The following is a 24,525-nucleotide window of genomic DNA, read 5'->3' as shown; positions in this document are numbered from 1 at the left end:
GTGGACCCGAAATGTTGACTCACTTTCCATTCTCGATAGATGCTGCCTGACCTACTGAGTGTTCCCAGCGGCTTCTGTTTTTGTTTTCACTTTACAGTATATTCTGTGAAGCGCTTTGAGACGCCTCGAAGACATGAGAAGCACTATACCAAATGCAAGGATTATTATTATTATTATTGACAGTCTCCCTATTGACTACCCTCTGCGTTCATTCCCTTCAGCCATATTTGCAACCATTTCCTTGCCCTTTTATCAAATGCCTTTTGTGGAGTCTAGATAAACATCATCATATGGTTTCCTTCTCACAGTCAATTTAGGCTGTTAGTTCCTTAAAATAGTTCTTTAAAATGTCTATGATGTAGGTTAGACAAAATTCACCCTTCAGATCCCACGCTGGCTGATATTGATCAGGTTAATTTTATACATGTAATTATCAATTTTGTTTTCATTGATTGATCCCATCAGGCAGGCAGGTCTCCTTCCAGGCAGGGCGAAACCTTGGGCAAGTTTCCTTACTCCACACAGAGCCTAATAATAATCCCTCCAAAACAAAACAATAATAAATTGGTCATTTTCAATCCATGATTGTTTGTGGGACATTGCTGTGCGCAATTGGCTGCCGCGTTCGCCCACAAATATACAGTCAATTCACTTTACAGTATATTCTGTGAAGCGCTTTGGGACGTCCTCCCGACGTGAAAAGCGCTATATCAAATGCAAGGATTATTATTATTATTATTATTATCAGTTTCTGATGTCAGGCTCTGTCACCTGTGACAGTTAGTCTGAACTGCAGGATTTTTCTTGTCTTCTTTACCTTCAAATAGAAAATACACAGCCTTCACCTCACAACACAACACAACCCAACAGACAGCACATTTGACATTGGGAGGGGATGGTGTTTAACAATTCTGCTTTAGCAAAAGGCTACATTTGGTGTGATTCTGTATATCTTTTTTGTCCAGACAATAAAAAAATACAATGCACAGTTTCACAAAGTCTTCAAGAACATTCAGGAAGAGGAGACACTGAGGAAAGGTGAGTGTCTGAGTATCTACCAGAAAACAAGATATTACACCTGATATTTCAAAGCGGTCTTCACTGAGCACATAGTGCATGTGTACAGCACACAGGAAATGCTGTCAGTGCACCTAATGCAGGAAGTAATATCAGCGGTGATTATTTCTATTTTTAGGTGAGAACAATAACAACAACAAATTACATTTACACGGCACCTTTCACGTCAGGAGGACGTCCCAAGGCACTGGACAGTCAGGGATTTGGAGCGGAGCTGAGGGCTGGGATCAGAGGGGGTGGAGGGCAGGGAGGGTGGGAGTGGGGGATGCCGGGTGTAGCAGCTAGCGTGGGTTCACAGTGGCCAGGTGCTGTCAGCGAGGCAAGGCTCTCCCCAGGGTACAATCTGATGGAGTTCCCCTGAATACAACGAGTAGCTAGAACTGGATGTCACTGAGAGCCAGCAATGCTCAGACCTCACTAACTCATAGACAGGACGTGTGGAATGATTGGTGTCTGACCTGCTGACCTCTTCTCCACAGTTTACTCTTGTGCTCTGCAGAGAGATATCCTGCTCCAGGGCCGCCTCTACATCTCCAGCAACTGGCTGTGCTTCCACGCCAGACTCTTTGGAAAAGACATCAAGGTACATGAGGTGCAAAGCAGCTTCAGCTGTGTTTACTGGGCTGATCACAGGCGAGGCTGACCCTCCAATGCAGTGGCTGATCTCAGTCATGGCCAGGTGTGAAGCTCACTCTCAGCAACACAAACCATGTTGCTGCCACCATTCAGTCTTCGCTTGCCTCACACTTTTATCACCCTCACAGCTTCTGTTTCGTTTTATCTTGATTTTGTTTAACCAATGAGAACTGATGCCAGTGCCCGATGGCTACAGGTATTTGCAAGCCCAGCACTGTGCTGGAGCTGAAGACTCCTGGGTTCAGTACATGAACAACAACGGCAACTTACATTTATACAGTGCCCTTCCTGGAGGACTTGACAGGGACGGAGTCTGACCCCGAGCCAGGGGGAGAGGGAGGAGGTGACCGTAAACACGATCAAAAAGGAAGGTCTTTAGGCAGCATTTGAAGGCGGGGAGGGAGAAAATGACTGAGTTTCAGGTCCTAGGAGCTGAAGGCATGACCACCAATGGTGGAGCAGAGGGGGCAAGGGATAAACAGGAGGCCGGAGTCAACCGAGCAGAGGCAGCGGGTGGGGGAGTGGGGTTGGTAGTTAAGTGGGTAGATGAGTGACTAGTTGGGTCAGTAGTTGGTCAGTAGGGTTTGGTTGGAGAATTCTGTACAGTATGTCTGAATAAGAAATGAATGACATATAAGAACAGAAGTGGCTGGGAACACTCAGCAGGTCAGGCAGCATCTATGGAGAGAGGAAATTGAGCTAACGTTTCAGGTTGATGACCAAAAGTCACTTTCCTCTCTCCATAGATGCTGCCTGACTTGTCGAGTGTTCCCAGTGATTTCTGTTTTTATTCCAGATTTCCAGTATCGGCAGTATTTTGCCTTTTGTCAGAAATACAACAACAGCGACTTGTATTTATATAGCGCGCTTCACTTGGGGTAGCGTTCTGGAGCACTTCAGGAAAGAAAATAAGAACCTTGGGGAAAGCTGCACAAACAAACACAGGCTGGTGAGCCCTCCCCATAATCCACACATCTTCAACACAAACTCTTCCCCTGTTTCAGGTCACAATCGCAGTGTCCTCGATCAAGCTGGTAAAGAAGCACAGGACGGCTGGGCTGCTGCCTAATGGGCTTGCCATCAGGACCAACATGGATGAGAAGGTGAGGCCTGAGGTTGGCATCTGGTCAGCCCCACGTTTAGTCCGAGTGTTCCAGCAACACCTCAAAAGACATGTTGGTTTGAGGAGGATTTTTTCCAGCTGACTCCAAAGTGAAGACTTGTTCTCCTTAGAGCAGAGAGGATTAAGGGGAGATTTAATAGAGATGTTCAAAATTATGAAGGTTTTGATTGAGTAGATCAGGAGAAGCTATATCCTCTGGCAGGTGGGTCAGTAACCAGGGCACATAGATTCAAGATAATTGGCAAAAGAACCAAAGGGAGATGAGATTTTTCTTTACCCAGAGAGATGTCACAGTCTGGAATGCGCTGCCTGAAAGGGTGGAAACAGATTCAATTGACCGACAAGTTTGCCTACAAAATACACAGTCACCCCACTTTACAAGAAATCCTGTAAAGCGCTTTGGGAGGATAAAGGCACTATATTAAATAATGATTATTATTATTTATTATGATTGTAAAAAAGTGAAACACCGAAAAGGAAAAGTTGAATGAAGGCAGTGCTGTCCCTGGGCAGGAGCTGAGCAGCCAGGTTTCTAACCAGATCGTCTGTGTGTTTGGTTGCAGCACATCTTTGTGTCTTTCCTCTCCAGAGATAGTGTGTACGATGTGCTGAAGCTAGTTTGCTCTCATTTGCAGGTAAGTGTTTAAAATGTGTAATGCTGTTCTGCAGTGTGATATACTGTGGGTTTGGGCCCAACCTCACACCCTCTGTTTAATTTCCTCTCAAGCCAATCAGTGACCCTGAGCAGTGATCAAAGGCTCAATCATGGAGTCCTGTAGCTCAGTGGTTAGAGCACTCGTCTCGTCTCGCAAGTGAGAGACTTGGGTTCAATTCCCGGCAGGGGTAAATATTGGGCAAGTTTCCCTACTCCACAGGCCTCTGTTTATCAGCAGTAAATAGGAACCTGGTTTTTCATCGATTGGCGGATCACTTTTCCGGGCTAATAATCCCTTCAAAAAAATAATAATAATTTGGTCACTCAACCCACAACTGTTTGTGGGACACTGCTGTGCACAATTGACTGCCGCATTTCTCCTACAAAATACACACTTTACAGCATATTCTGTGAAGCGCTTTGAGATGTCTCGAAGGTGTGATAAGGCGCTATATCAAATGCAAGATTATTATTATTAAACACAGACACAGGCAATTCTTGGCCTTTTATCACCAGAGAAGAGATGTTTGAGGGGACAAATAGAGGTGTTTACAATTATAAAAGGGTTCAATAAGGTTAGCATAAATAGGCTGTTTCCACTGGTTGGGGGATCTGTAAACAAGGGCCACAAGTGTAAGATTAGGGATCGCAAAGGAATTTAGGAGGAACTACTTCACGCAGAGGGTAGTGAGAATGTGAAACTTGCTGCCTGAAGCGGTGATTGAAGCAGATAGTGTAGATACATTCAAGACTGAAGCTAGACCTTCACATGAGGGAGAGAGGAATGGGAGGGTGTGGGAGGATGAGGAAGTGAGTGAGGGTGGGTGGGGATAAACCCCAGTTGGAATGGAATGCGCGCTCTCTCTCTCTCTCCCTGGAGGGATGCACCTTGCTTACCTAATTCCAGAAACGGTTGCCTATTTCCTTGTTGTACATTGATGTAAATCTATGTAAATGTGTAAGTCTGTGGATTTGTGATGCTGGTGTGAACTGTGATAGCAATCACCATGTGGCTGTGGTCAGCACAGGCTCTGAGCGAGGGGGCTCCACATCAGTGACTAACAACACATTGTTTCCCCACTGCTGTGCTGGTGCAATGATAAGATTGCATTTGATATAGCGCCTTTTCATGTCACTGAGACACCTCAAAGCACTTCACAGCTACTGTAAAGTGGAGTGACTGTGTATCTTGTGGAACATTACTGAAAGCAGCACGTTCCACAGTGAATGTGTAAAAGCAGCAAAGCTCCCGATACAGAGACACCGTCACCACTTCAGCTTGTTTATGTTTTCATGCCCAGCCGAGCGTCTGACACACACAGAAACCCATCACCTGGTTAAGAGTCTCCAAACCCAACTGGGAATTCCAGGCCTCCCACCTACACATGGCAATCCCAGAGGTAGATTGTTGGAATGGAATATGCTGTCTCTCTCCCTGGAGGGAGGCATCCTGCTTACTTAATTCCATAAAGTATTAAGCACAGGTTGGCAAGAGGCAAGGCTTGGGAGGATCCCAAAGTGTGCAATGACGTAACTGCTGAAGTCTATAAACAGCTAAACCCACACAGCTTGCCATTGATATGACCGCTTATCCAGCTATGGCCATTGTAGCAGATAGTGGGCTTTGGCTGCAGGGTTAACAGGAGCTGAGGGGGAGGATTCCCTGCCCCCAGTGACTGGGCGGCCCTTACATATCTGCTGATAAGCGAGGCCGGGCTGTGCTGTCATCAGCAGTGAGTGACCGTCACAGAGGGGTGGCACGATTCCGATATTCTGCTGCCAGGCGGTCACCCTGGGGCCAGTTCAGCTCCGAGGAGACCTCTCACTTGTTTATGTTCAGTATTGAGAAATTCACTGGAAAACAGTGCCACCTAATGGCCGCTCAGTGCACCGAGGAAATATGTCAGCCCGGTCCTCTCCACTCGTTCCCAGCCCGGTCCTCTCCACTCGTTCCCAGCCCGGTCCTCTCCACTCGTTCCCAGCCCGGTCCTCTCCACTCGTTCCCAGCCCGGTCCTCTCCACTCGTTCCCAGCCCGGTCCTCTCCACTCGTTCCAGCCCGGTCCTCTCCACTCGTTCCCAGCCGGTCCTCTCCACTCGTTCCCAGCCCGGTCCTCTCCACTCGTTCCCAGCCCGGTCCTCTCCACTCGTTCCCAGCCCGGTCCTCTCCACTCGTTCCCAGCCCGGTCCTCTCCACTCGTTCCCAGCCCGGTCCTCTCCACTCGTTCCCAGCCCGGTCCTCTCCACTCGTTCCCAGCCCGGTCCTCTCCACTCCAGGGCTCAGCTCAGCCCCACATCAGACATCATGGCCTCACACTGGACCTTAAACTCAGGCTCTGTTTGCCTGGTCAGGTGGACGTTATAGATCCCAAGGCCCTATTGGGGCAAAAGAGTTTTTCTCTCCCTCCCGGTGTCCTGGCCAACATTCCACCAGGTAAGTAAATCAGCCAATTGTGGGTATCAAAATCTATAGACCATTTATTTACCTCCACTGCGCTCCGCCTCACAGTAATCACATTCCAAACTCTGGAACTGTCTCCCTCAATCCCTCCAAACTTCCAAATCCAACCGAAAGCCCTGTTTTGATCGCTTACAGTCACCTCCCCCCCTCCCTCTCCCCCTGGCTCGGTGTCAGACTCCACCCCTGTCAAGTGCTCTGGGTCACTACACCACATGAAGGGCGCTGTGTAAACATAAGTTGTTGTTGTTTATACAGTTCCATATTTTCACAAAAAATTGTGAGACCCACTTGAGAGTTGAGTATTGCCATGGTACCAGCTACAAACCCGTCTGGGCCGTTCCATTCCCTCCCCCCCACCCATAAGGCCATACTTTATTGTGTGTCAGCCCGGCTCAGTCGCTGTGTGTCAGCCCGGCTCAGTCGCTGTGTGTCAGCCCGGCTCAGTCGCTGTGTGTCAGCCCGGCTCAGTCGCTGTGTGTCAGCCCGGCTCAGTCGCTGTGTGTCAGCCCGGCTCAGTCGCTGTGTGTCAGCCCGGCTCAGTCGCTGTGTGTCAGCCCGGCTCAGTCGCTGTGTGTCAGCCCGGCTCAGTCGCTGTGTGTCAGCCCGGCTCAGTCGCTGTGTGTCAGCCCGGCTCAGTCGCTGTGTGTCAGCCCGGCTCAGTCGCTGTGTGGCTCAGTCGCTGTGTGTCAGCCCGGCTCAGTCGCTGTGTGTCAGCCCGGCTCAGTCGCTGTGTGTCAGCCCGGCTCAGTCGCTGTGTGGCAGCCCGGCTCAGTCGCTGTGTGTCAGCCCGGCTCAGTCGCTGTGTGTCAGCCCGGCTCAGTCGCTGTGTGTCAGCCCGGCTCAGTCGCTGTGTGTCAGCCCGGCTCAGTCGCTGTGTGTCAGCCCGGCTCAGTCGCTGTGTGGCAGCCCGGCTCAGTCGCTGTGTGGCAGCCCGGCTCAGTCGCTGTGTGGCAGCCCGGCTCAGTCGCTGTGTGGCAGCTCGGCTGTGTTACAGAGTGCCCTTGAACAGGCAGTATCTCGGAGCACTTAAAACAGTGGCGGAACCTGACACGAACTGGGGAGAGAGGGGAGGTGACAACAGGGATGGTCAACAAGGAGAGTGTTCAGTTGTGATCTGAAAACGGACAAGGAGGGGGTAAGGTGGAGAGATTGAGGGAGAGAGTTCCAGAGTTTCACGGCGTAGTGACTGAAGGCACGGCCAGCGATAGTGGAGCGGAGGGGACGAGAGAAAGCAGAAGGCCGGAGCCAGCTGAATCGAGGCGGTGAGTTGAGGAGTGGGGTGTGAGCAGGTCAGAGAAATAGGGAGGTGCCAGGATATGGAGTGATTTGTAAGTGGGAATGAGGATCTTGAAATAGAACCATTCTACAACAGGGAGACAGTGGAGCCTGGCGAGGGCTGGGGTGATGGGGGACTGAATTTGGTGCGGATGAGGATACAGGTGAATGAATTGGATTTTCTGAATGGAGGAGCTGGGGATGCAGGCGAGGAGGGCACTGGGGAAATTGAGGTGGAGGTGATGAAAGCGTGAAAAATAATTCATGTGAATAATTTTCTTGAACTATTTGGATTAACTCTGGATTCTCTCTGACCTAAGGCGAACAGTAAGAAGTCTCTGAGTGCGAGTCTGTGTACGGACACGTGTGATTCTTCACCTCTGGTAAGTCACTGTTGTTGTGAACTCACAATCAGGTGTGAAACAAGAAAGCTGGGGTTCTGACATCCTTACATGTTTTTGGTGGAGACTTGCTCTCTGTAGGGTCAACACGTCTCACGTGGAGAATCCTGCAGTTTAGCTAATAATAATAATAATCCTTGTATTTGATACAGCGCCTGATCACGTCTTCGAGACGTCTCAAAGCGCTTCACAGGATACACTGTAAAGTGAATTGACTATATTTTGTGGGCGAAACGCAGCAGCCAATTGCGCACAGCAGCGTCCCACAGACAGTTGGATTGAGTGACCAAATTGTTATTATTATCCTTGGTAATACCTCAGCACTCTGCTAACAACAACCAGGTTCCTACTGACTGCTGGTAAACAGAGGCGCGTGGAGTAAGGAAACTTGCCCAACATTTCGCTCTGCCCGAGAATCAAACCCAGGTCTCTCGCTTGCGAGGCGAGAGCTCTTAACCACTGAGCTACAGGACAGGACGCCTTAGAGGGACTGTGCTGTGTGTGGGGTCTATTTTATCCAGTTTCACCACTGGTGTTTCAGGAGATTGCTTCACCAATGCAAGTTGTTGTTGTTTTGGATTCTGGATACATTATAACCTGTTTCCTTACAGCAGTAAACAAAAGGCAAAATACTGGGAACACTCAGCAGGTCAGGCAGCATCTATGGAGAGGAAAGTGACCTTTGGTCATCGATCTGAAACGTTTACTCACCTTCCTCTCTCCATAGATGCTGCCTGACCTGCTGAGTGTCCCCAGTGACTTCTGTTTTTATTCCTTACAGGAGGAATTGGGCAATAAAATGCTCACAGTGAGGCCTTGCAGTAACACAGGGAGCGGGCATGGTCAGTGTCATCAGGTCACCCTGACATCACTTCCTGCTATGCTGCAAATGCACAAACAGGAAGTGCCATTGGTGGTGACCCTAATGACCCAGAAATCAGGCATTTTACTTCAGGTGCAGGAACCCAGTCACTGGGTTGTAACAAGGCTTCCATATTTCACAAGATCACAAGAGAGGACATTCTGATCTCCTCCCTCCATACCCACTGTCCCACATCACAGCCTCAAGCTGTTTTCTTAAGTGAGTCCCAGTGTCCTGGCCTCAGCCACACTTACTGGTAACTCTGTTCTAGTTGTTAATTCCCCTTTGGGTAGAGAAACACTTCCTGGTGTCTGTCTTGAAATTCCCTAAACTTGTGTCCTCTGGTTCTGCTATTGAAAGAATTTCTCCCCTGGACAGAGAAATGAATAAAGGAACAATTAAACTACTTCTATCCACTGCAGAAAATTAAATGGAATACCTCAGGAGCTGGTTGTGAATATATTCTACTCTGCCACACATTAACCTGACCCCAAACAACCTTTTACCCCCCAGTTCAGTCGTAATAGTGATAAAACTGAAATATAAATAAATAAAAATAATAATAATTTGATGACTCAATCCACGACTGTGTGTGGGACGCTGCTGTGCGCAATTGTCTGCTGCGTTTCGCCCACAAAATATACAGTCAATTCACTTTACAGTGTATCCTGTGAAGCGCTTTGAGACGTCTCAAAGATGTAATGAGGCACTGTGTCAAATGAAAAGATTATTATGATTGTTATTGCAGTGTGCAAAAGTATTGTTGTGGGTTTCCTTTTCAATCCCATTTAGAACGGTACCTGTGTAAAATCCCCTCTGAGATCTGGTTTAAGGCTGAGCTTCTTTAATTGTCACTCGTACCTCGTCCCTCTAACACTGGGATCAGCTTTGTTGCTCTCCAATACTTTCCAATCAAAACTGCATTGTTGTCTCTATTCAATAAAAATATTCCCTGTAAACACAACAAACAAGGACTTAATAATTGTTCAATGGTTAGGCCTCAATCTGGGCCCCACACTTTGGGAAGGATGTCAAGGCATTGGAGAGGGTGCAGAGGAGATTGACCAGGATGGTACCAGGAATGAGGGACTTCAGTTATCAGGAGAGGCAGAGAAGGGATTATTCTCCTTGGAGCAGAGAAGGTTAGGAGGTTAATAGAAGTTTTCAAAATGATGAGGGGATTCGATAGAGAAGCTATATCCACTGGTGGGTGGGTTGGTAACCCGGCCACAAAGACTCAAGGTAATTGGCAAACGAACCAGAGGAGAGATGAAATGTTTTGAACCCAGAGAGTTGTCACGGTCTGGAATGCGCTGCCTGAAAGGGTGGAAACAGATTCAATAACAACTTTCAAAAGGGAATTGGAGAGGAACTTGAAAAGGAATAATTTGTAAGGATTTGGGGAAAGAGTGGGGGAGTGGGACTGATTGGGTCACTCTTCCACAGGCACGATGGGCCGAATGGCCTCCTTCTGTGCTGCGATATTTGATGGTTCTATTGGATTAACAAAATGTTCTTTGGTTTAACACTGGTGGGTGTGGGCTGTGTGTGGGCTGTGCTGTATGTGGGGCTGCGCTGTGCTGTGTGTGGGGCTGCGCTGTGCTGTGTGTGGGGCTGCGCTGTGCTGTGTGTGGGGCTGCGCTGTGCTGTGTGTGGGGCTGCGCTGTGCTGTGTGTGGGGCTGCGCTGTGTGTGGGGCTGCGCTGTGCTGTGTGTGGGGCTGCGCTGTGCTGTGTGTGGGGCTGCGCTGTGCTGTGTGTGGGGCTGCGCTGTGCTGTGTGTGGGGCTGCGCTGTGCTGTGTGTGGGGCTGCGCTGTGCTGTGTGTGGGCTGCGCTGTGCTGTGTGTGGGGCTGCGCTGTGCTGTGTGTGGGGCTGCGCTGTGCTGTGTGTGGGGCTGCGCTGTGCTGTGTGTGGGGCTGCGCTGTGCTGTGGTGGGGCTGCGCTGTGTTGTGGGGCTGCGCTGTGCTGTGTGTGGGCTGCGCTGTGTGTGGGGCTGCGCTGTGCTGTGTGTGGGGCTGCGCTGTGCTGTGTGTGGGGCTGCGCTGTGTGTGGGGCTGCGCTGTGCTGTGTGTGGGGCTGCGCTGTGTGTGGGGCTGCGCTGTGCTGTGTGTGGGGCTGCGCTGTGCTGTGTGTGGGGCTGCGCTGTGCTGTGTGTGGGGCTGCGCTGTGCTGTGTGTGGGGCTGCGCTGCGTGTGGGGCTGCGCTGTGCTGTGTGTGGGGCTGCGCTGTGTGTGGGGCTGCGCTGCGCTGTTTGTGTGGGGCTGCGCTGTGCTGTGTGTGGGGCTGCGCTGCGCTGTGTGTGGGGCTGCGCTGCGCTGTGTGTGGGGCTGCGCTGTGCTGTGTGTGGGGCTGCGCTGTGCTGTGTTGGGGCTGCGCTGTGCTGTGTGTGGGGCTGCGCTGTGCTGTGTGTGGGGCTGCGCTGTGCTGTGTGTGGGGCTGCGCTGTGCTGTTGTGGGGCTGCGCTGTGCTGTGTGTGGGGCTGCGCTGTGCTGTGTGTGGGGCTGCGCTGTGCTGTGTGTGGGCTGCGCTGTGCTGTGTGTGGGGCTGCGCTGCGCTGTGTGTGGGGCTGCGCTGTGCTGTGTGTGGGGCTGCGCTGTGTGTGGGGCTGCGCTGTGCTGTGTGTGGGGCTGCGCTGTGTGTGGGGCTGCGCTGTGCTGTGTGTGGGGCTGCGCTGTGCTGTGTGTGGGGCTGCGCTGTGCTGTGTGTGGGGCTGCGCTGTGCTGTGTGTGGGCTGCGCTGCGTGTGGGGCTGCGCTGTGCTGTGTGTGGGGCTGCGCTGTGTGTGGGGCTGCGCTGCGCTGTGTGTGGGGCTGCGCTGTGCTGTGTGTGGGGCTGCGCTGCGCTGTGTGTGGGGCTGCGCTGCGCTGTGTGTGGGGCTGCGCTGTGCTGTGTGTGGGGCTGCGCTGTGTGTGGGGCTGCGCTGTGTGTGGGGCTGTGCTGTGTGTGGGGCTGCGCTGTGCTGTGTGTGGGGCTGCGCTGTGTGTGGGGCTGCGCTGCGCTGTGTGTGGGGCTGCGCTGTGCTGTGTGTGGGGCTGCGCTGTGCTGTGTGTGGGGCTGCGCTGTGCTGTGTGTGGGGCTGCGCTGTGCTGTGTGTGGGGCTGCGCTGTGCTGTGTGTGGGGCTGCGCTGTGCTGTGTGTGGGGCTGCGCTGTGCTGTGTGTGGGGCTGCGCTGTGCTGTGTGTGGGGCTGCGCTGTGCTGTGTGGGCTGTGCTGTGCTGTGTGTGGGCTGCGCGTGTTGGGCTGCGCTGTGTGTGGGGCGCTGCGCGTGGGGTGCGCTTGCTGTGTGTGGGGCTGCGCTGTGCTGTGTGTGGGGCTGCGCTGTGCTGTGTGTGGGCTGCGCTGTGCTGTGTGTGGGGCTGCGCTGTGCTTGTGTGGGGCTGCGCTGTGCTGTGTGTGGGGCTGCGCTGTGTCTGTGTGGGGCTGCGCTGTGTGTGGTGCTTGTGTGTGGGGCTGCGCTGTGCTGTGTGTGGGGCTGCGCTGTGCTGTGTGTGGGGCTGCGCTGTGCGTGGTGGTGCGCGTGTGTGTGGGGCTGCGCTGTGCTGTGTGTGGGCTGCGCTGTGCTGTGTGTGGGGCTGCGCTGCTGTGTGTGCTTGCTGTGTGGGGCTGCGCTGTGCTGTGTGTGGGGCTGCGCTGTGTTGGCTGTGCTGTGTGTGGGGCTGCGCTGTGTGTGGGCTGCGCTGTGTGTGGGGCTGCGCTGCTGTGGGGCTGCTCTGTGTGTGGGGCTGCGCTGTGGGCTGCGCTGTGCTGCGCTGTGCTGTGTGTGGGGCTGCGCTGTGCTGTGTGTGGGGCTGCGCTGTGCTGTGTGTGGGGCTGCGCTGTGTGTGGGGCTGCGCTGTGCTGTGTGTGGGCTGCGCTGTGCTGTGTGTTGGGCTGCGCTGTGCTGTGTGTGGGGCTGCGCTGTGCTGTGTGTGGGGCTGCGCTGTGCTGTTGGGGCTGCGCTGTGCTGTGTGGGGCTGCGCTGTGCTGTGTGTGGGGCTGCTGCTGTGTGTGGGCTGCGCTGGCTGTGTGTGGGGCTGCGCTGTGTGTGGGGCTGCGCTGCGCTGTGTGTGGGGCTGCGCTGCGCTGTGTGTGGGGCTGCGCTGTGCTGTGTGTGGGGCTGCGCGTGCTGTGTGTGGGGCTGCGCTGCGCTGTGTGTGGGGCTGCGCTGCGCTGTGTGTGGGGCTGCGCTGTGCTGTGTGTGGGCTGCGCTGCGCTGTGTGTGGGGCTGCTGTGCTGTGTGTGCTGGCTGCGCTGGTGGCTGCGCTGTGCTGTGTGTGGGCTCGCTGCTGCGCGTGTGTGTGTGGGCTGCGCTGTGTGTGGGGCTGCGCTGTGCTGTGTGTGGGCGCTGCGCTGTGTGTGGGGCTGCGCTGCGCTGTGTGTGGGCTGCGCTGTGCTGTGTGTGGGGCTGTGCGTGGGCTGCGCTGCTATGTGTGGGGCTGCGCTGCGCTGTGTGTGGGGCTGCGCTGCGCTGTGTGTGGCTGGCTGCGCTGTGTGTGGGGCTGGCTGCGCTGTGTGGGGCTGCGCTGCGCTGTGTGTGGGTGCGCTGCGCTGTGTGGGCTGTGCTGTGTGTGGGGCTGCCGCTGTGCTGTGTGTGGGGCTGCGCTGTGTGTGGGGCTGCGCTGCGCTGTGTGTGGGGCTGCGCTGCGCTGTGTGTGGGGCTGCGCTGCGCTGTGTGTGGGGCAGCGCTGCGCTGTGTGGGGGCGCTGCGCTGCGCTGTGTGTGGGGCTGCGCTGCGCTGTGTGGCTGGCTGCGCTGCGCTGTGTGTGGGCTGCGCTGCCTGTGTGGGGCTGCGCTGTGTGTGGGGCTGCGCTGTGTGTGGGGCTGCGCTGCGCTGTGTGTGGGGCTGCGCTGCGCTGTGTGTGGGGCTGCGCTGCGCTGTGTGTGTGCGCTGCGCTGTGTGTGGGGCTGCGCTGCGCTGTGTGTGGGGCTGCGCTGCGCTGTGTGTGGGGCTGCGCTGCGCTGTGTGTGGGGCTGCGCTGTGTGTGGGGCTGCGCTGCGCTGTGTGTGGGGCTGCGCTGCGCTGTGTGTGGGGCTGCGCTGCGCTGTGTGTGGGGCTGCGCTGTGTGTGGGGCTGCGCTGCGCTGTGTGTGGGGCTGCGCTGCGCTGTGTGTGGGGCTGCGCTGCGCTGTGTGTGGGGCTGCGCTGCGCTGTGTGTGGGGCTGCGCTGCGTGTGGGGCTGCGCTGCGCTGTGTGTGGGGCTGCGCTGCGCTGTGTGTGGGGCTGCGCTGCGCTGTGTGTGGGGCTGCGCTGCGCTGTGTGTGGGGCTGCGCTCGCTGTGTGTGGGGCTGCGCTGCGCTGTGTGTGGGGCTGCGCTGTGCTGTGTGTGGGGCTGCGCTGCGCTGTGTGTGGGGCTGCGCTGCGTGTGGGGCTGCGCTGCGCTGTGTGTGGGGCTGCGCTGCGCTGTGTGTGGGGCTGGCTGTGCTGTGTGTGGGGCTGCGCTGCGCTGTGTGTGGGGCTGCGCTGCGCTGTGTGTGGGGCTGCGCTGCGCTGTGTGTGGGGCTGCGCTGCGCTGTGTGTGGGGCTGCGCTGCGCTGTGTGTGGGGCTGCGCTGTGTGTGGGGCTGCGCTGCGCTGTGTGTGGGGCTGCGCTGTGTGTGGGGCTGCGCTGTGTGTGGGGCTGCGCTGCGCTGCGTGTGGGGCTGCGCTGCGCTGTGTGTGGGGCTGCGCTGCGCTGTGTGTGGGGCTGCGCTGCGCTGTGTGTGGGGCTGCGCTGCGCTGTGTGTGGGGCTGATGTTCTCTCTCTGTTTCTCAGGAGAAATGTCTGTTACAAATAACCATTCAGAGGAAGTTGTCCAATGGCTCCACCTCCTCGTTGCTGGACACCGAATGTGCCTCTGTCCTGCGCTCCTCCAGCAGCAGCCTGAGCGGCCCCGAGCCCGACCCCCCCCGACCACACCGGCTCAGCCTCAACACCACCGGTCAGTGTCACCCCAGGGCCTGGCCCCACAGATCAGCGTCCACAGTACACCCCCTACAGGCAGAGACACCCCCTACAGGCAGAGCACCCTAAGCGGCAGAGACCCCCTACAGGCAGAGACACCCCTACAGGCAGAGACACCCCCTACAGGCAGAGACACCCCCTACAGGCAGACACCCCCTAAAGGCAGATACACCCTACAGGCAGACACCCCCTAAAGGCAGATACACCCCCTACAGGCAGAGACACCCCCTACAGGCAGACACCCCCTACAGGCAGACACCCCCTAAAGGCAGATACACCCCCTACAGGCAGATACACCCCCTACAGGCAGAGACACCCCCTACAGGCAGACCCAGGCAGACACCCCTACAGGCGAGACACCCAAGCAGACACCCCTACAGGCACCCCTACAGGAGACACCCCCTACAGGCAGACACCCCCTACAGGCAGACACCCCCTACAGGCAGCCCCACAGGCAGACACCCCTACAGGCAGAGCACCCACGGCAGAGACGCCCCTACAGGCAGAGACCACCCCTACAGGCAGAGACACCCTACAGGCAGACACCCCCTACAGGCAGAGACGCCCCCTACAGGCAGACACACCCCCTACAGGCAGACACACCCCTAGCAGGCAGAGACACCCCTACAGGCAGAACGCCCCTACAGGCAGAGACACCCCCTACAGGCAGAGACACCCCTACAGGCAGACACCCCTACAGGCAGACACACCCCCTACAGGCAGAGACACCCCCTACAGGCAGAGACACCCCCTACAGGCAGAGACACCCCCTACAGGCAGAGACACCCCCTACAGGCAGACACCCCCTACAGACAGACACCCCCTACAGGGAGGGGAGGGAGGGGGAGGGGAGGGGAGAGGGGGAGGGAGGGGGGAGGGAGGGGAGGAGGAGGAAGGGAGGGAGGGAGGGAGGGAGGGGGAGGGTGGAGGGCGGAGGGGAGGGGGGACAGGGAGAGGGGACAGGGGACAGGGAGAGGGGACAGGGGACAGGGAGAGGGACAGGGGACAGGGGAGCGGACAGGGGACAGGGAGAAGGGGACAGGGGAAGGGGACAGGGGACAGGGAGAGGGGACAGGGGACAGGGGACAGGGGACAGGGAGAGGGGACAGGGGACAGGGGACAGGGGACGGGGAGAGGGGACAGGGGCAGGGGACAGAGGGACAGGGGACAGGGGACAGGGGACAGGGGAGAGGGGACAGGGGACGGGAGAGAGGGGACAGGGGACAGGGAGAGGGGAAGGGGACGGGACAGGGGACAGGGACGGGAGAGAGGGGACAGGGGGGGAGGGGACAGGGGGAGGGAGAGGGGCAGGGGACAGGGACAGGGGACAGGAGAGGGGAGCAGAGGGAAGGGGACAGGGGACAGGGGACAGGGAGAGGGGACAGGGGACAGGGAGAGGGGACAGGGGAGAGGGAGGGGACAGGGGACAGGGGACAGGGGACAGGGAGAGGGGACAGGGGACAGGGAGAGGGGACAGGGGACAGGGAGAGGGGACAGGGAGAGGGGACAGGGAAGGGGACAGGGAGGAGGGAAGGGACAGGGGACAGGAGAGGGGACAGGGACAGGGACAGGGACAGGAGGACAGCACAGGGACAGGGACGAGGGGGACAGGGGACAGGGGACAGGGAGAGGGGACAGGGGACAGGGAAGGACGGGAGAGGGAAGGGACAGGGGAGAGGGACAGGGAGAGGGACAGGGGGACAGGGAGAGGGACAGGGCAGGGAGAGGGAAGGGGACAGGAGGGGGACAGGGGAGGAGGGGACAGGGGACAGGGAGGGAAGGGGAAGGGGAGGGACAGGGGACAGGGGACAGGGAGGGGACAGGGGACAGGGAGAGGGGACAGGGGACGGAAGGAGGGGACAGGAAGGGGCAGGGGACAGGGGACAGGGAGAGGGACAGGGGGACAGGGAGAGGGACAGGGAGAGGGACAGGGGACAGGGACAGGGGACAGGGAGAGGGACAGGGGACGAGAGAGGGACAGGGGACGGGGACAGGGACAGGGGACGGAGAGGGGACAGGGAGGGGACAGGGACGGGAAGGGGGACAGGGAAGGGAGAGGGGACAGGGGAGAGGGGACAGGGGACAGGGAGAGGGGACAGGGGACAGGGAGAGGGGACAGGGGAGAGGGGACAGGGGAGAGGGGACAGGGGACAGGTAAAGCTACAGCAGCAACAACCTGCATTTACACAGTGCCTCGCATGCAGGGTAGGTTCCTGGAGCCTGGTGGGGGGGAGGATGGGGTGATAGGGTCACGGAGCCTGGTGGGGTGAGGATGGGGCGATAGGGCCACGGAGCCTGGTGGGGGAGGATGGGGTGGATAGGGTCACGGAGCCTGGTGGGGGTGAGGATGGGGGTGATAGGGTCACGGAGCCTGGTGGGGGGGAGGATGGGGGTGATAGGGTCACGGAGCCTGGTGGGGGTGAGGATAGGGGTGATAGGGTCACGGAGCCTGGTGGGGGTGAGGATGGCGGTGATAGGGTCACGGAGCCTGGTGGGGGTGAGGATAGGGGTGATAGGGTCACGGAGCCTGGTGGGGTGAGGATGGGGTGATAGGGTCACGGAGCCTGGTGGGGTGAGGATGGGGGTGATAGGGTCACGGAGCCTGGTGGGGGGAGGATGGGGGTGATAGGGTCACGGAGCCTGGTGGGGTGAGGATAGGGTGATAGGGTCACGGAGCCTGGTGGGCGTGAGGATGGGGGTGATAGGGTCACGGAGCCTTGTGGGGGTGAGGATGGGTGTGATAGGGTCACGGAGCCTTGTGGGGTCGAGGATGGGGGTGATAGGGTCACGGAGCCTCGTGGGGTGAGGATGGGGTGATAGGGTCACGAGCCTGGTGGGGGTGAGGATGGGGGTGATAGGGTCACGGAGCCTGGTGGGGGTGAGGATAGGGGTGATAGGGTCACGGAGCCTGGTGGGCGTGAGGATGGGGGTGATAGGGTCACGGAGCCTGGTGGGGTGAGGATGGGGTGATAGGGTCACGGAGCCTGGTGGGGGGGAGGATGGGGGTGATAGGGTCACGGAGCCTGGTGGGGTGAGGATAGGGTGATAGGGTCACGGAGCCTGGTGGGCGTGAGGATGGGGGTGATAGGGTCACGGAGCCTGGTGGGGGTGAGGATGGGGTGATCGGGTCACGGAGCCTGGTGGGGGTGAGGATGGGGTGATAGGGTCACGGAGCCTGGTGGGGGTGAGGATGGGGTGATAGGGTCACGGAGCCTGGTGGGGTGAGGATGGGGGTGATAGGGTCACGGAGCCTGGTGGGGGTGAGGATAGGGTGATAGGGTCACGGAGCCTGGTGGGCGTGAGGATGGGGGTGATAGGGTCACGGAGCCTGGTGGGGTGAGGATGGGGTGATAGGGTCACGGACCTGGTGGGGTGAGGATGGGGGTGATAGGGTCACGGAGTCTGGTGGGGGTGAGGATGGGGGTGATAGGGTCACGGAGCCTTGTGGGGGTGAGGATGGGGTGGTGGGGTCACGGATCTGGTGGGGTGATGTGGGGTGATAGGGTCACGGAGCCTGGTGGGGTGAGGATGGGGGTGATCGGTCACGGAGCCTGGTGGGGTGAGGATGGGGGTGATAGGGTCACGGAGCCTGGTGGGGGTGAGGATGGGGTGATAGGGTCACCGAGCCTGGTGGGGGTGAGGATGGGGTGATAGGGTCACGGAGCTGGTGCAGGAGAGGACACGGGCTGCAGAGTTCTGGATGATCTGCCGCCTGTGGAGGGAGGAGTTGGGATGTCGACAAGCAATGAGTTTGCATAGTCGAGTCTGGATGTAATGATGTAATGAAGGTCTGTGTAAGGGTCTCGGGGGCTGAGGTGTGGGTCAGTGGCAGAGCCGGGTGGTGATGTTGTGGAGGTGGGGAGGGCAGAGCGGGTCATGGCACAGATGTGGGGCAGAAAGAATACTTGAGGGTCAAACCAGACCCCAGGGTTCGGGACTGGCTCAGTGAGGGGGAGTGAGCCCCATGGATGGTGATGCTGTCAGCGCCTGAGGTGAGGAGGTGCTGACGGGAGCCAATCAGGTGCCTCGGTCTTGTTGACGTTCAACTGAAGAACGTTACCTCTCATCCAGGACTTGATGTCTGACAGACATTGTGTCAGGACAGCAGTGGGTCCTGGAGTCCAGGGTGGGGGCAGAGAGGGAGAGTTGGGTGTCATCCGCATACATGTGGAAGTTGACCCCATGTCTGCGGATGATGTCACCAAGAGGGAGCATATAGATATTGAAGAGGAGGAGACCAAGGACAGAGCCCTGAGGAACACCACACGAGACGGTGCGGGGACTAGAGGAGAAGCCGTCTGAGGAGATGAAGTGCAGGGGGTGTGAGAGGTACGATCTGAACCAATCAAAGACAGAGTCGTGGAGGTTGAGGTGGGAGGAGAGGCAGTGGATGAGGATCGAGTAGTCGACGGTGTCGAAGGCAGCAGAGAGGTCAAGGAGGACGAGGAGGCAGAGGGAGCCCTGGTCGCAGATGGACAGAACGGCATTGGTCACTTTGACCAGGGCTGCTTCTGTGCTGTGGGCGGTACGGAAACCCGATTGGAGGGGTTCATGAAGGGAATGACGGGAGAGGAAGGAGCGAAGCTGAGAAGCAACAACTCATTCCAGGACCTTGGAGAGGAAGGGGAGGTTGGAGATGGGGCAGTAGTTTGAGATCAGGGATGTCCAGGGAGGATTTTTAAGGATAAGAGTGATGACGGCTATTTTTAATGGGAACAGTGCCAGTGAACTGGGGAGGTTTACGATGTCTCTGATTAGAGGGGCAAGGGGGTAAGGAGAGGGATAGGGATGGGAGTCAAGGGAGAAGGTGGTTGGTTTCATGCGGGTTATAGTGGTAGTGAGAGGAGGGGGAGACAGGTTCGAAGGTGTGGAGGGAGGGATGGGCAGGGGGCGGGTGAGAGGGAGATGGTTAGAGCACTCGCTTTGCAAGTGAGAGACCTGAGTTCAATTCCAGGCAGAGGGCGAAACCTCGGGCAAGTTTCCTTACTCCACACAGAGCCTAATAATAATCCCTCCAAAACCCAAAACAATAATAAATTGGTCATTTTCAATCTACGACTGTTGGTGGGACATTGCTGTGCGCAATTGGCTGCCGCGTTCGCCCACAAATATACAGTCAATTCACTTTACAGTGTGTTCTGTGAAGCGCTTTGGGACGTCCTCCCGACGTGAAAAGCGCTATATCAAATGCAAGGATTATTATTATTATTATTATTATTATTATTATTATTATGGGGAGGGGGTAGTGGTTGGCAGAGCAGATCCTCTTGACTTTGGATTTGAGGAAGTCCAGCATCGTCTCACAGTTGGCAGTGGAGGTGAGGATGGGTGAGGCTTGAGAGGGTGGGCGGAGGAGCCGGTTGGTGATGGAGAAGAGGAACCTGGAGTTATTCATGGCCTCCAAAATTGTCTTGGAGTAGAAGGATGATTTAGTGGAGGAAGTATGTAGAGTTTCGGGAGTAGTGGCTGAAAATGTGGCCACCAATGGTGGAACAGAGGGCATGAGGGACAAGCTAGCTAAGCGGAGGTAGCGAGTTGTAGGTTGGGGGGGTGACCAGGTCAGAGAGGTAGGGAGTTGCCAGGACATGAAGGGATTTGAAAGCTGAGGGTTACTGAGGACATGACCTCCTCTTAGCAGACTGACTCCCTCCGGGGCCATTGTATATGTATTTACATCCTCTTGTCTATGCTCAGAAACAGTCAACGAGAACAAATTTGAACCGGAATATAGTGAGGGGATTGGCAGCGTTCAACACGGTATCCTCAGGATATTGTTCACAATGTGAGTATCACACACTGTCACACAATGCTGTGGAGAGAATCTAACATGACAGTGGGTTTATGGTTCAGGAGTGACCACTGACAACACAACGAGTTACAGTGAATTATCAGACAATAATTCTACAATTCTGTTCAAGTCTTAACAACAACTTGCGTTTACACAGTGTCCTTCACGTGGGGTAGTGTCTCAGAGCGCTTGACAGTGCCGGAGTCTGACCCCAAACCAGGGGGAGAGGGAGTGGGGAGGGACATTCAAGAAGAAAGGTCTTTAGGTGGGATTTGAAGGTGGGGAGAGAGGGGGCAAGGCGGAGGGATTGGGGGAGATAGTGACAGAGTGTCAGGATATAGTGGCTGAAGGCACAACCATCGAGGGACAAACAGGAGGCCGGAGCCAGCGAGTGGAGGCAGTGGGTGGGGGAGTGAGGGTGAGCAGGTCAGAGAGGGAGGGAGGTGTCAGGGCATGAAGGGATTTGAAAACCAGTGAGAAGGTCTTGAAATTGATCCGTTTGGTGATTTGGAGCCAGTTGAGCCTGGCGAGGGCGAGGGCGAGGGCTGGGGGGATGGGGGGATGGGGGATGGGGGGATGGGGTGATGCAGGGGATGGGGGAATGGGGGTATGGGGTTTAGTGTGTGTGATTGGGAGTCAGTGAATCCTGGAAACAGCAGCCAGACCTGAGATAATTCATTAATTCCTGACAGACATTTACTCTTTCTAAACTAGTCCATTCCTGGGATTGGCTGATAGTTTGTATAATTATGATTATTAGTGGGACGCTGCTGATTTATGAAAGAGCAAATATGTTGTTTTCTTCTCTAGAATCGTTCTGCTGTTGTTGTCATCCATTTACATGATGTTCAGAGTGTTGTCGTTGGAGCAGCAGCTCGCAGCCCTGCAATCATCTCCACACCCGGCGCTGGCACCCAGGTACCCCCCCCAGCCCTGACCCCCTCCCCAGCCCTGACCCCTCCCCAGCCCTGACCCCCTCCAGCCCTGACCCCCACCCCCACCCCTGACCTCCCCCAAGCCCTGACCCTCCCTCTGCCTCCTTGTCATCCTGGTCCTCTCCGCATTGTTAGACACAGTCGACCACGCCATCCTCTTCCACTGGCTTTCCTCCGTCATCCACCTCAGTGGGACCGCACTCGCCCGGTTCGAGTCCTACCTCACAAACCACCAGCGGTACATCTGCACAAACGGCTTCTCCTCCCGCTCTCACCCGGTCACCTGCGGGTACCCCAAGGATCCATCCTTGGCCCCCCTCCTCTTTCTGATCTACATACTCCCTCTTGAGGATATCATCCGCAGACATGGGGTACATTTCCACATGTTCGCAGACGACACCCAACTCTATTTTTCCACCTCCCTTTGTGACCCCCCAGTCCCCTAATGTTCTGTCTGTCAGATCTCGGGCTGGATCAGCCCAAACTTCCTTCAGCTGAACGTTGACAAGACAGAGGCCATACTCTTTGGCTCTCGTCAACATCTAAAATCTCACGGCTCTCACCTCCTCCACCTACCTGACCTCCCCTAAAACTCTCTGAACCTGTACGCAACCCAGGCGTCAGGTTCGAGCCCCAATTATGTTTCCTCCCCCACATCCGGTCCCTCACCAGCACCGCCTTCTACCACCTCCGACGCATCGCCCGTCTCCGCCAATACCTCTCCCCAAAAGCTACTGAAACCCTTTGTCACCTCTCGGCTGCACTACTCTAACGCCCTCCTCACCGGTCTCCCCTCCACTACCATCCATACAATCCAAATCATTCAAAACTCTACCGCCCACATTCTCACCCCCACGAACCTCCGCTCCCGATCCCCCCAGTCCTGGCCCTCCCCCCACACCCAAACCCCACTCCCGATCCCCCCAGTCCTGGCCCTCCCCCCACACCCAAACCCCACTCCCGATCCCCCAGTCCTGGCCCTCCCCCCACACCCAAACCCACTCCCGATCCCCCAGTCCTGGCCCTCCCCCCACACCCAAACCCCACTCCCGATCCCCCCAGTCCTGGCCCTCCCCCCACACCCAAACCCCACTCCCGATCCCCCAGTCCTGTCCAGACTGCACTGACTCCTGTCCCAGAGAGGATCCACTTCAAGACCCTCACCTCGTATTCAAGTCCCTGCGCTCCTCTGCACCCCCCGACCTCTCTGACCTCTCTCCTCAGCACAGTATCCGATGCCTTCGTTCCCCCGGGTCTGGCCTCCTCCTCGTCCCCCGAGTCCTCCGCTCCACCCTCCAGAGGCCTTCAGCCACTGTGCCCCGAAGCTCTGGAACTCCCTTCCTCACTCCCCTCCCCATCGCCCCCTCTCTTCCTATGTTCAGGTCTCGGCTGAAGACCTTTCTTTTCGACCGCACCTTTGGTCATCTTCTCACCCCCCCCCCCCGGCTCCTCCCCCTCCCCGGCTCCTCCCCCTCCCCTGGCTCCTCCCCCTCCCCCTGGCTCCTCCCCTCCCTCTGGCTCCTCCCCTCCCCCTGACCCCTCCCCCACTTCCCCCTGGCTCCTCCCCTCCCCCGGGCTCCTCCCCCTCCCCAACTCCTCCCCCTCCCCTGGCTCCTCCCCATTCCCTGGCTCCTCCCACCCCCCCACCCACCCCCCCCGGCTCTGTCCCGGGATCCGTTACTGTGAAGCTCTGAGACGCCGTCCGGCGTGGAGGGCACTATATAAATCCAAGTTGTTGTTGTTGTTGACCCGACCCCAGAGTGGCCCGGCCTGGGAGGTGCTCTGACACGTCCTCGCAATGTGAAGGTGATGATTAAACATGAGGATTACTCTGTCTCAGTGACGTGGGGTTTGGCCCAGATTCCCTGTTCCTGAGCCTCTGCCCAACGCTCACTGTTCGGGTGTCGACAGTGAGGTGTGAGCAACAGTCACAGTCTCTGGCACTTTCCTCATTACCTCAGTCACATTGTGATAATAATAATAATAATAATGTGGAGTCCTGTAGCTCAGTGGTTAGAGCACTCGCTTTGCAAGTGAGAGACCTGAGTTCAGTTCCAGGCAGAGGGCGAAACCTTGGGCAAGTTTCCTTACTCCACACAGAGCCTAATAATAATCCCTCCAAAACCAAAACAATAATAAATTGGTCACTCAATCTATGACTGTTTGTGGGACATTGCTGTGCGCAATTGGCTGCCGCGTTCGCCCACAAATATACAGTCAATTCACTTTACAGTGTGTTCTGTGAAGCGCTTTGGGACGTCCTCCCGACGTGAAAAGCGCTATATCAAATGCAAGGATTTATTTATTTTTTTATAATAATAATCCTGGCGTTTGACCCAGCACCTGATCATGTCTTCGAGACATCTCAAACGCTTCACAGGACATACTGTAAAGTGTAGTGACTATGTGTTTTGTGGGTGATATAGTCCTAACCTCCTGCCTGTTCAGACCCAGATAGAAGAACATCCTGAAGACTCCATTGGGGCCGCGGTGCTGGTCAGAGCGGCTGGAATGGAACAAGCGAAAGCCAACATCACTGCCCCCTCCCCCACCGGAGCCTGTCTGCAGGAGCGAGGGAACCCACTGCCAAGTGACGGCATGTGTGGGAACTCTCTCTCTGTCTCCCTCTCTGTCTGTGTCTCTCTCCCTCTCTCTCTCTGTCTGTCTCTGTCTCTCGGCCTCTCTCTCTCTATCTCTCCCTCTCTCTCTGTCTGTCTCTGCCTCTCTGCCTCTCTCTCTCTCTCTCTCTATCTCTCCCTCTCTCTCTCTCTGTCTCTCTCCCTCTCTCTGTCTGTCTCTGCCTCTCTGCCTCTCTCTCTCTCTATCTCTCCCTCTCTCTCTGTCTGTCTCTGCCTCTCTGCCTCTCTCTATCTCTCCCTCTCTCTCTCTCTGTCTCTCCCTCTCTCTGTCTGTCTCTGCCTCTCTGCCTCTCTCTCTCTCTCTATCTCTCCCTCTCTCTCTCTCTGTCTCTCTCCCTCTCTCTGTCTGTCTCTGCCTCTCTGCCTCTCTCTCTCTCTCTCTCTATCTCTCCCTCTCTCTCTCTCTGTCTCTCTCCCTCTCTCTGTCTGTCTCTGCCTCTCTGCCTCTCTCTCTCTCTCTCTATCTCTCCCTCTCTCTCTCTCTGTCTCTCTCCCTCTCTCTCTCTATCTCTCCCCCTCTCTCTGTCTGTCTCTGCCTCTCTCTCTCTCTATCTCTCCCTCTCTCTCTCTCTGTCTCTCTCCCTCTCTCTGTCTGTCTCTGCCTCTCTGCCTCTCTCTCTCTCTATCTCTCCTCTCTCTGTCTGTCTCTCTGTCTCTGTCTCTGTCCTTCTCTCTCGCTGTCTTTCTCTGTCTGTCTCACTCTCTGTCTCTCTGCCTTTCTCTCTCTCTCTCTGTCTCTCTCTGTCTGTCTCACTCT

General features: G+C 56.5%; 1 protein-coding gene across 2 annotated transcripts; it reads left to right on the top strand.

The window, feature by feature from the left end:
- Positions 1 to 965: 965 nt before the first annotated feature.
- Positions 966 to 23,780, top strand: gramd2aa (GRAM domain containing 2Aa; the record flags this gene model as incomplete). Of its 2 annotated transcripts, XM_042343035.1 has the most annotated exon segments (9): positions 966 to 1,038; positions 1,557 to 1,660; positions 2,718 to 2,816; positions 3,400 to 3,471; positions 7,546 to 7,608; positions 14,218 to 14,383; positions 20,101 to 20,188; positions 21,005 to 21,112; positions 23,578 to 23,780. In XM_042343035.1, coding segments are annotated over 9 exon segments (783 nt in total), but the record flags the coding sequence as incomplete, so codon positions are not given.
- Between the last annotated feature and the right edge of the window lie 745 nt (positions 23,781 to 24,525).

Source organism: Callorhinchus milii, unplaced genomic scaffold (assembly GCF_018977255.1).
Source record: "Callorhinchus milii isolate IMCB2004 unplaced genomic scaffold, IMCB_Cmil_1.0 Scaffold22, whole genome shotgun sequence".
NCBI lineage: Eukaryota > Metazoa > Chordata > Chondrichthyes > Chimaeriformes > Callorhinchidae > Callorhinchus > Callorhinchus milii.
This window is presented reverse-complemented; position numbering and strand designations above follow the sequence as displayed.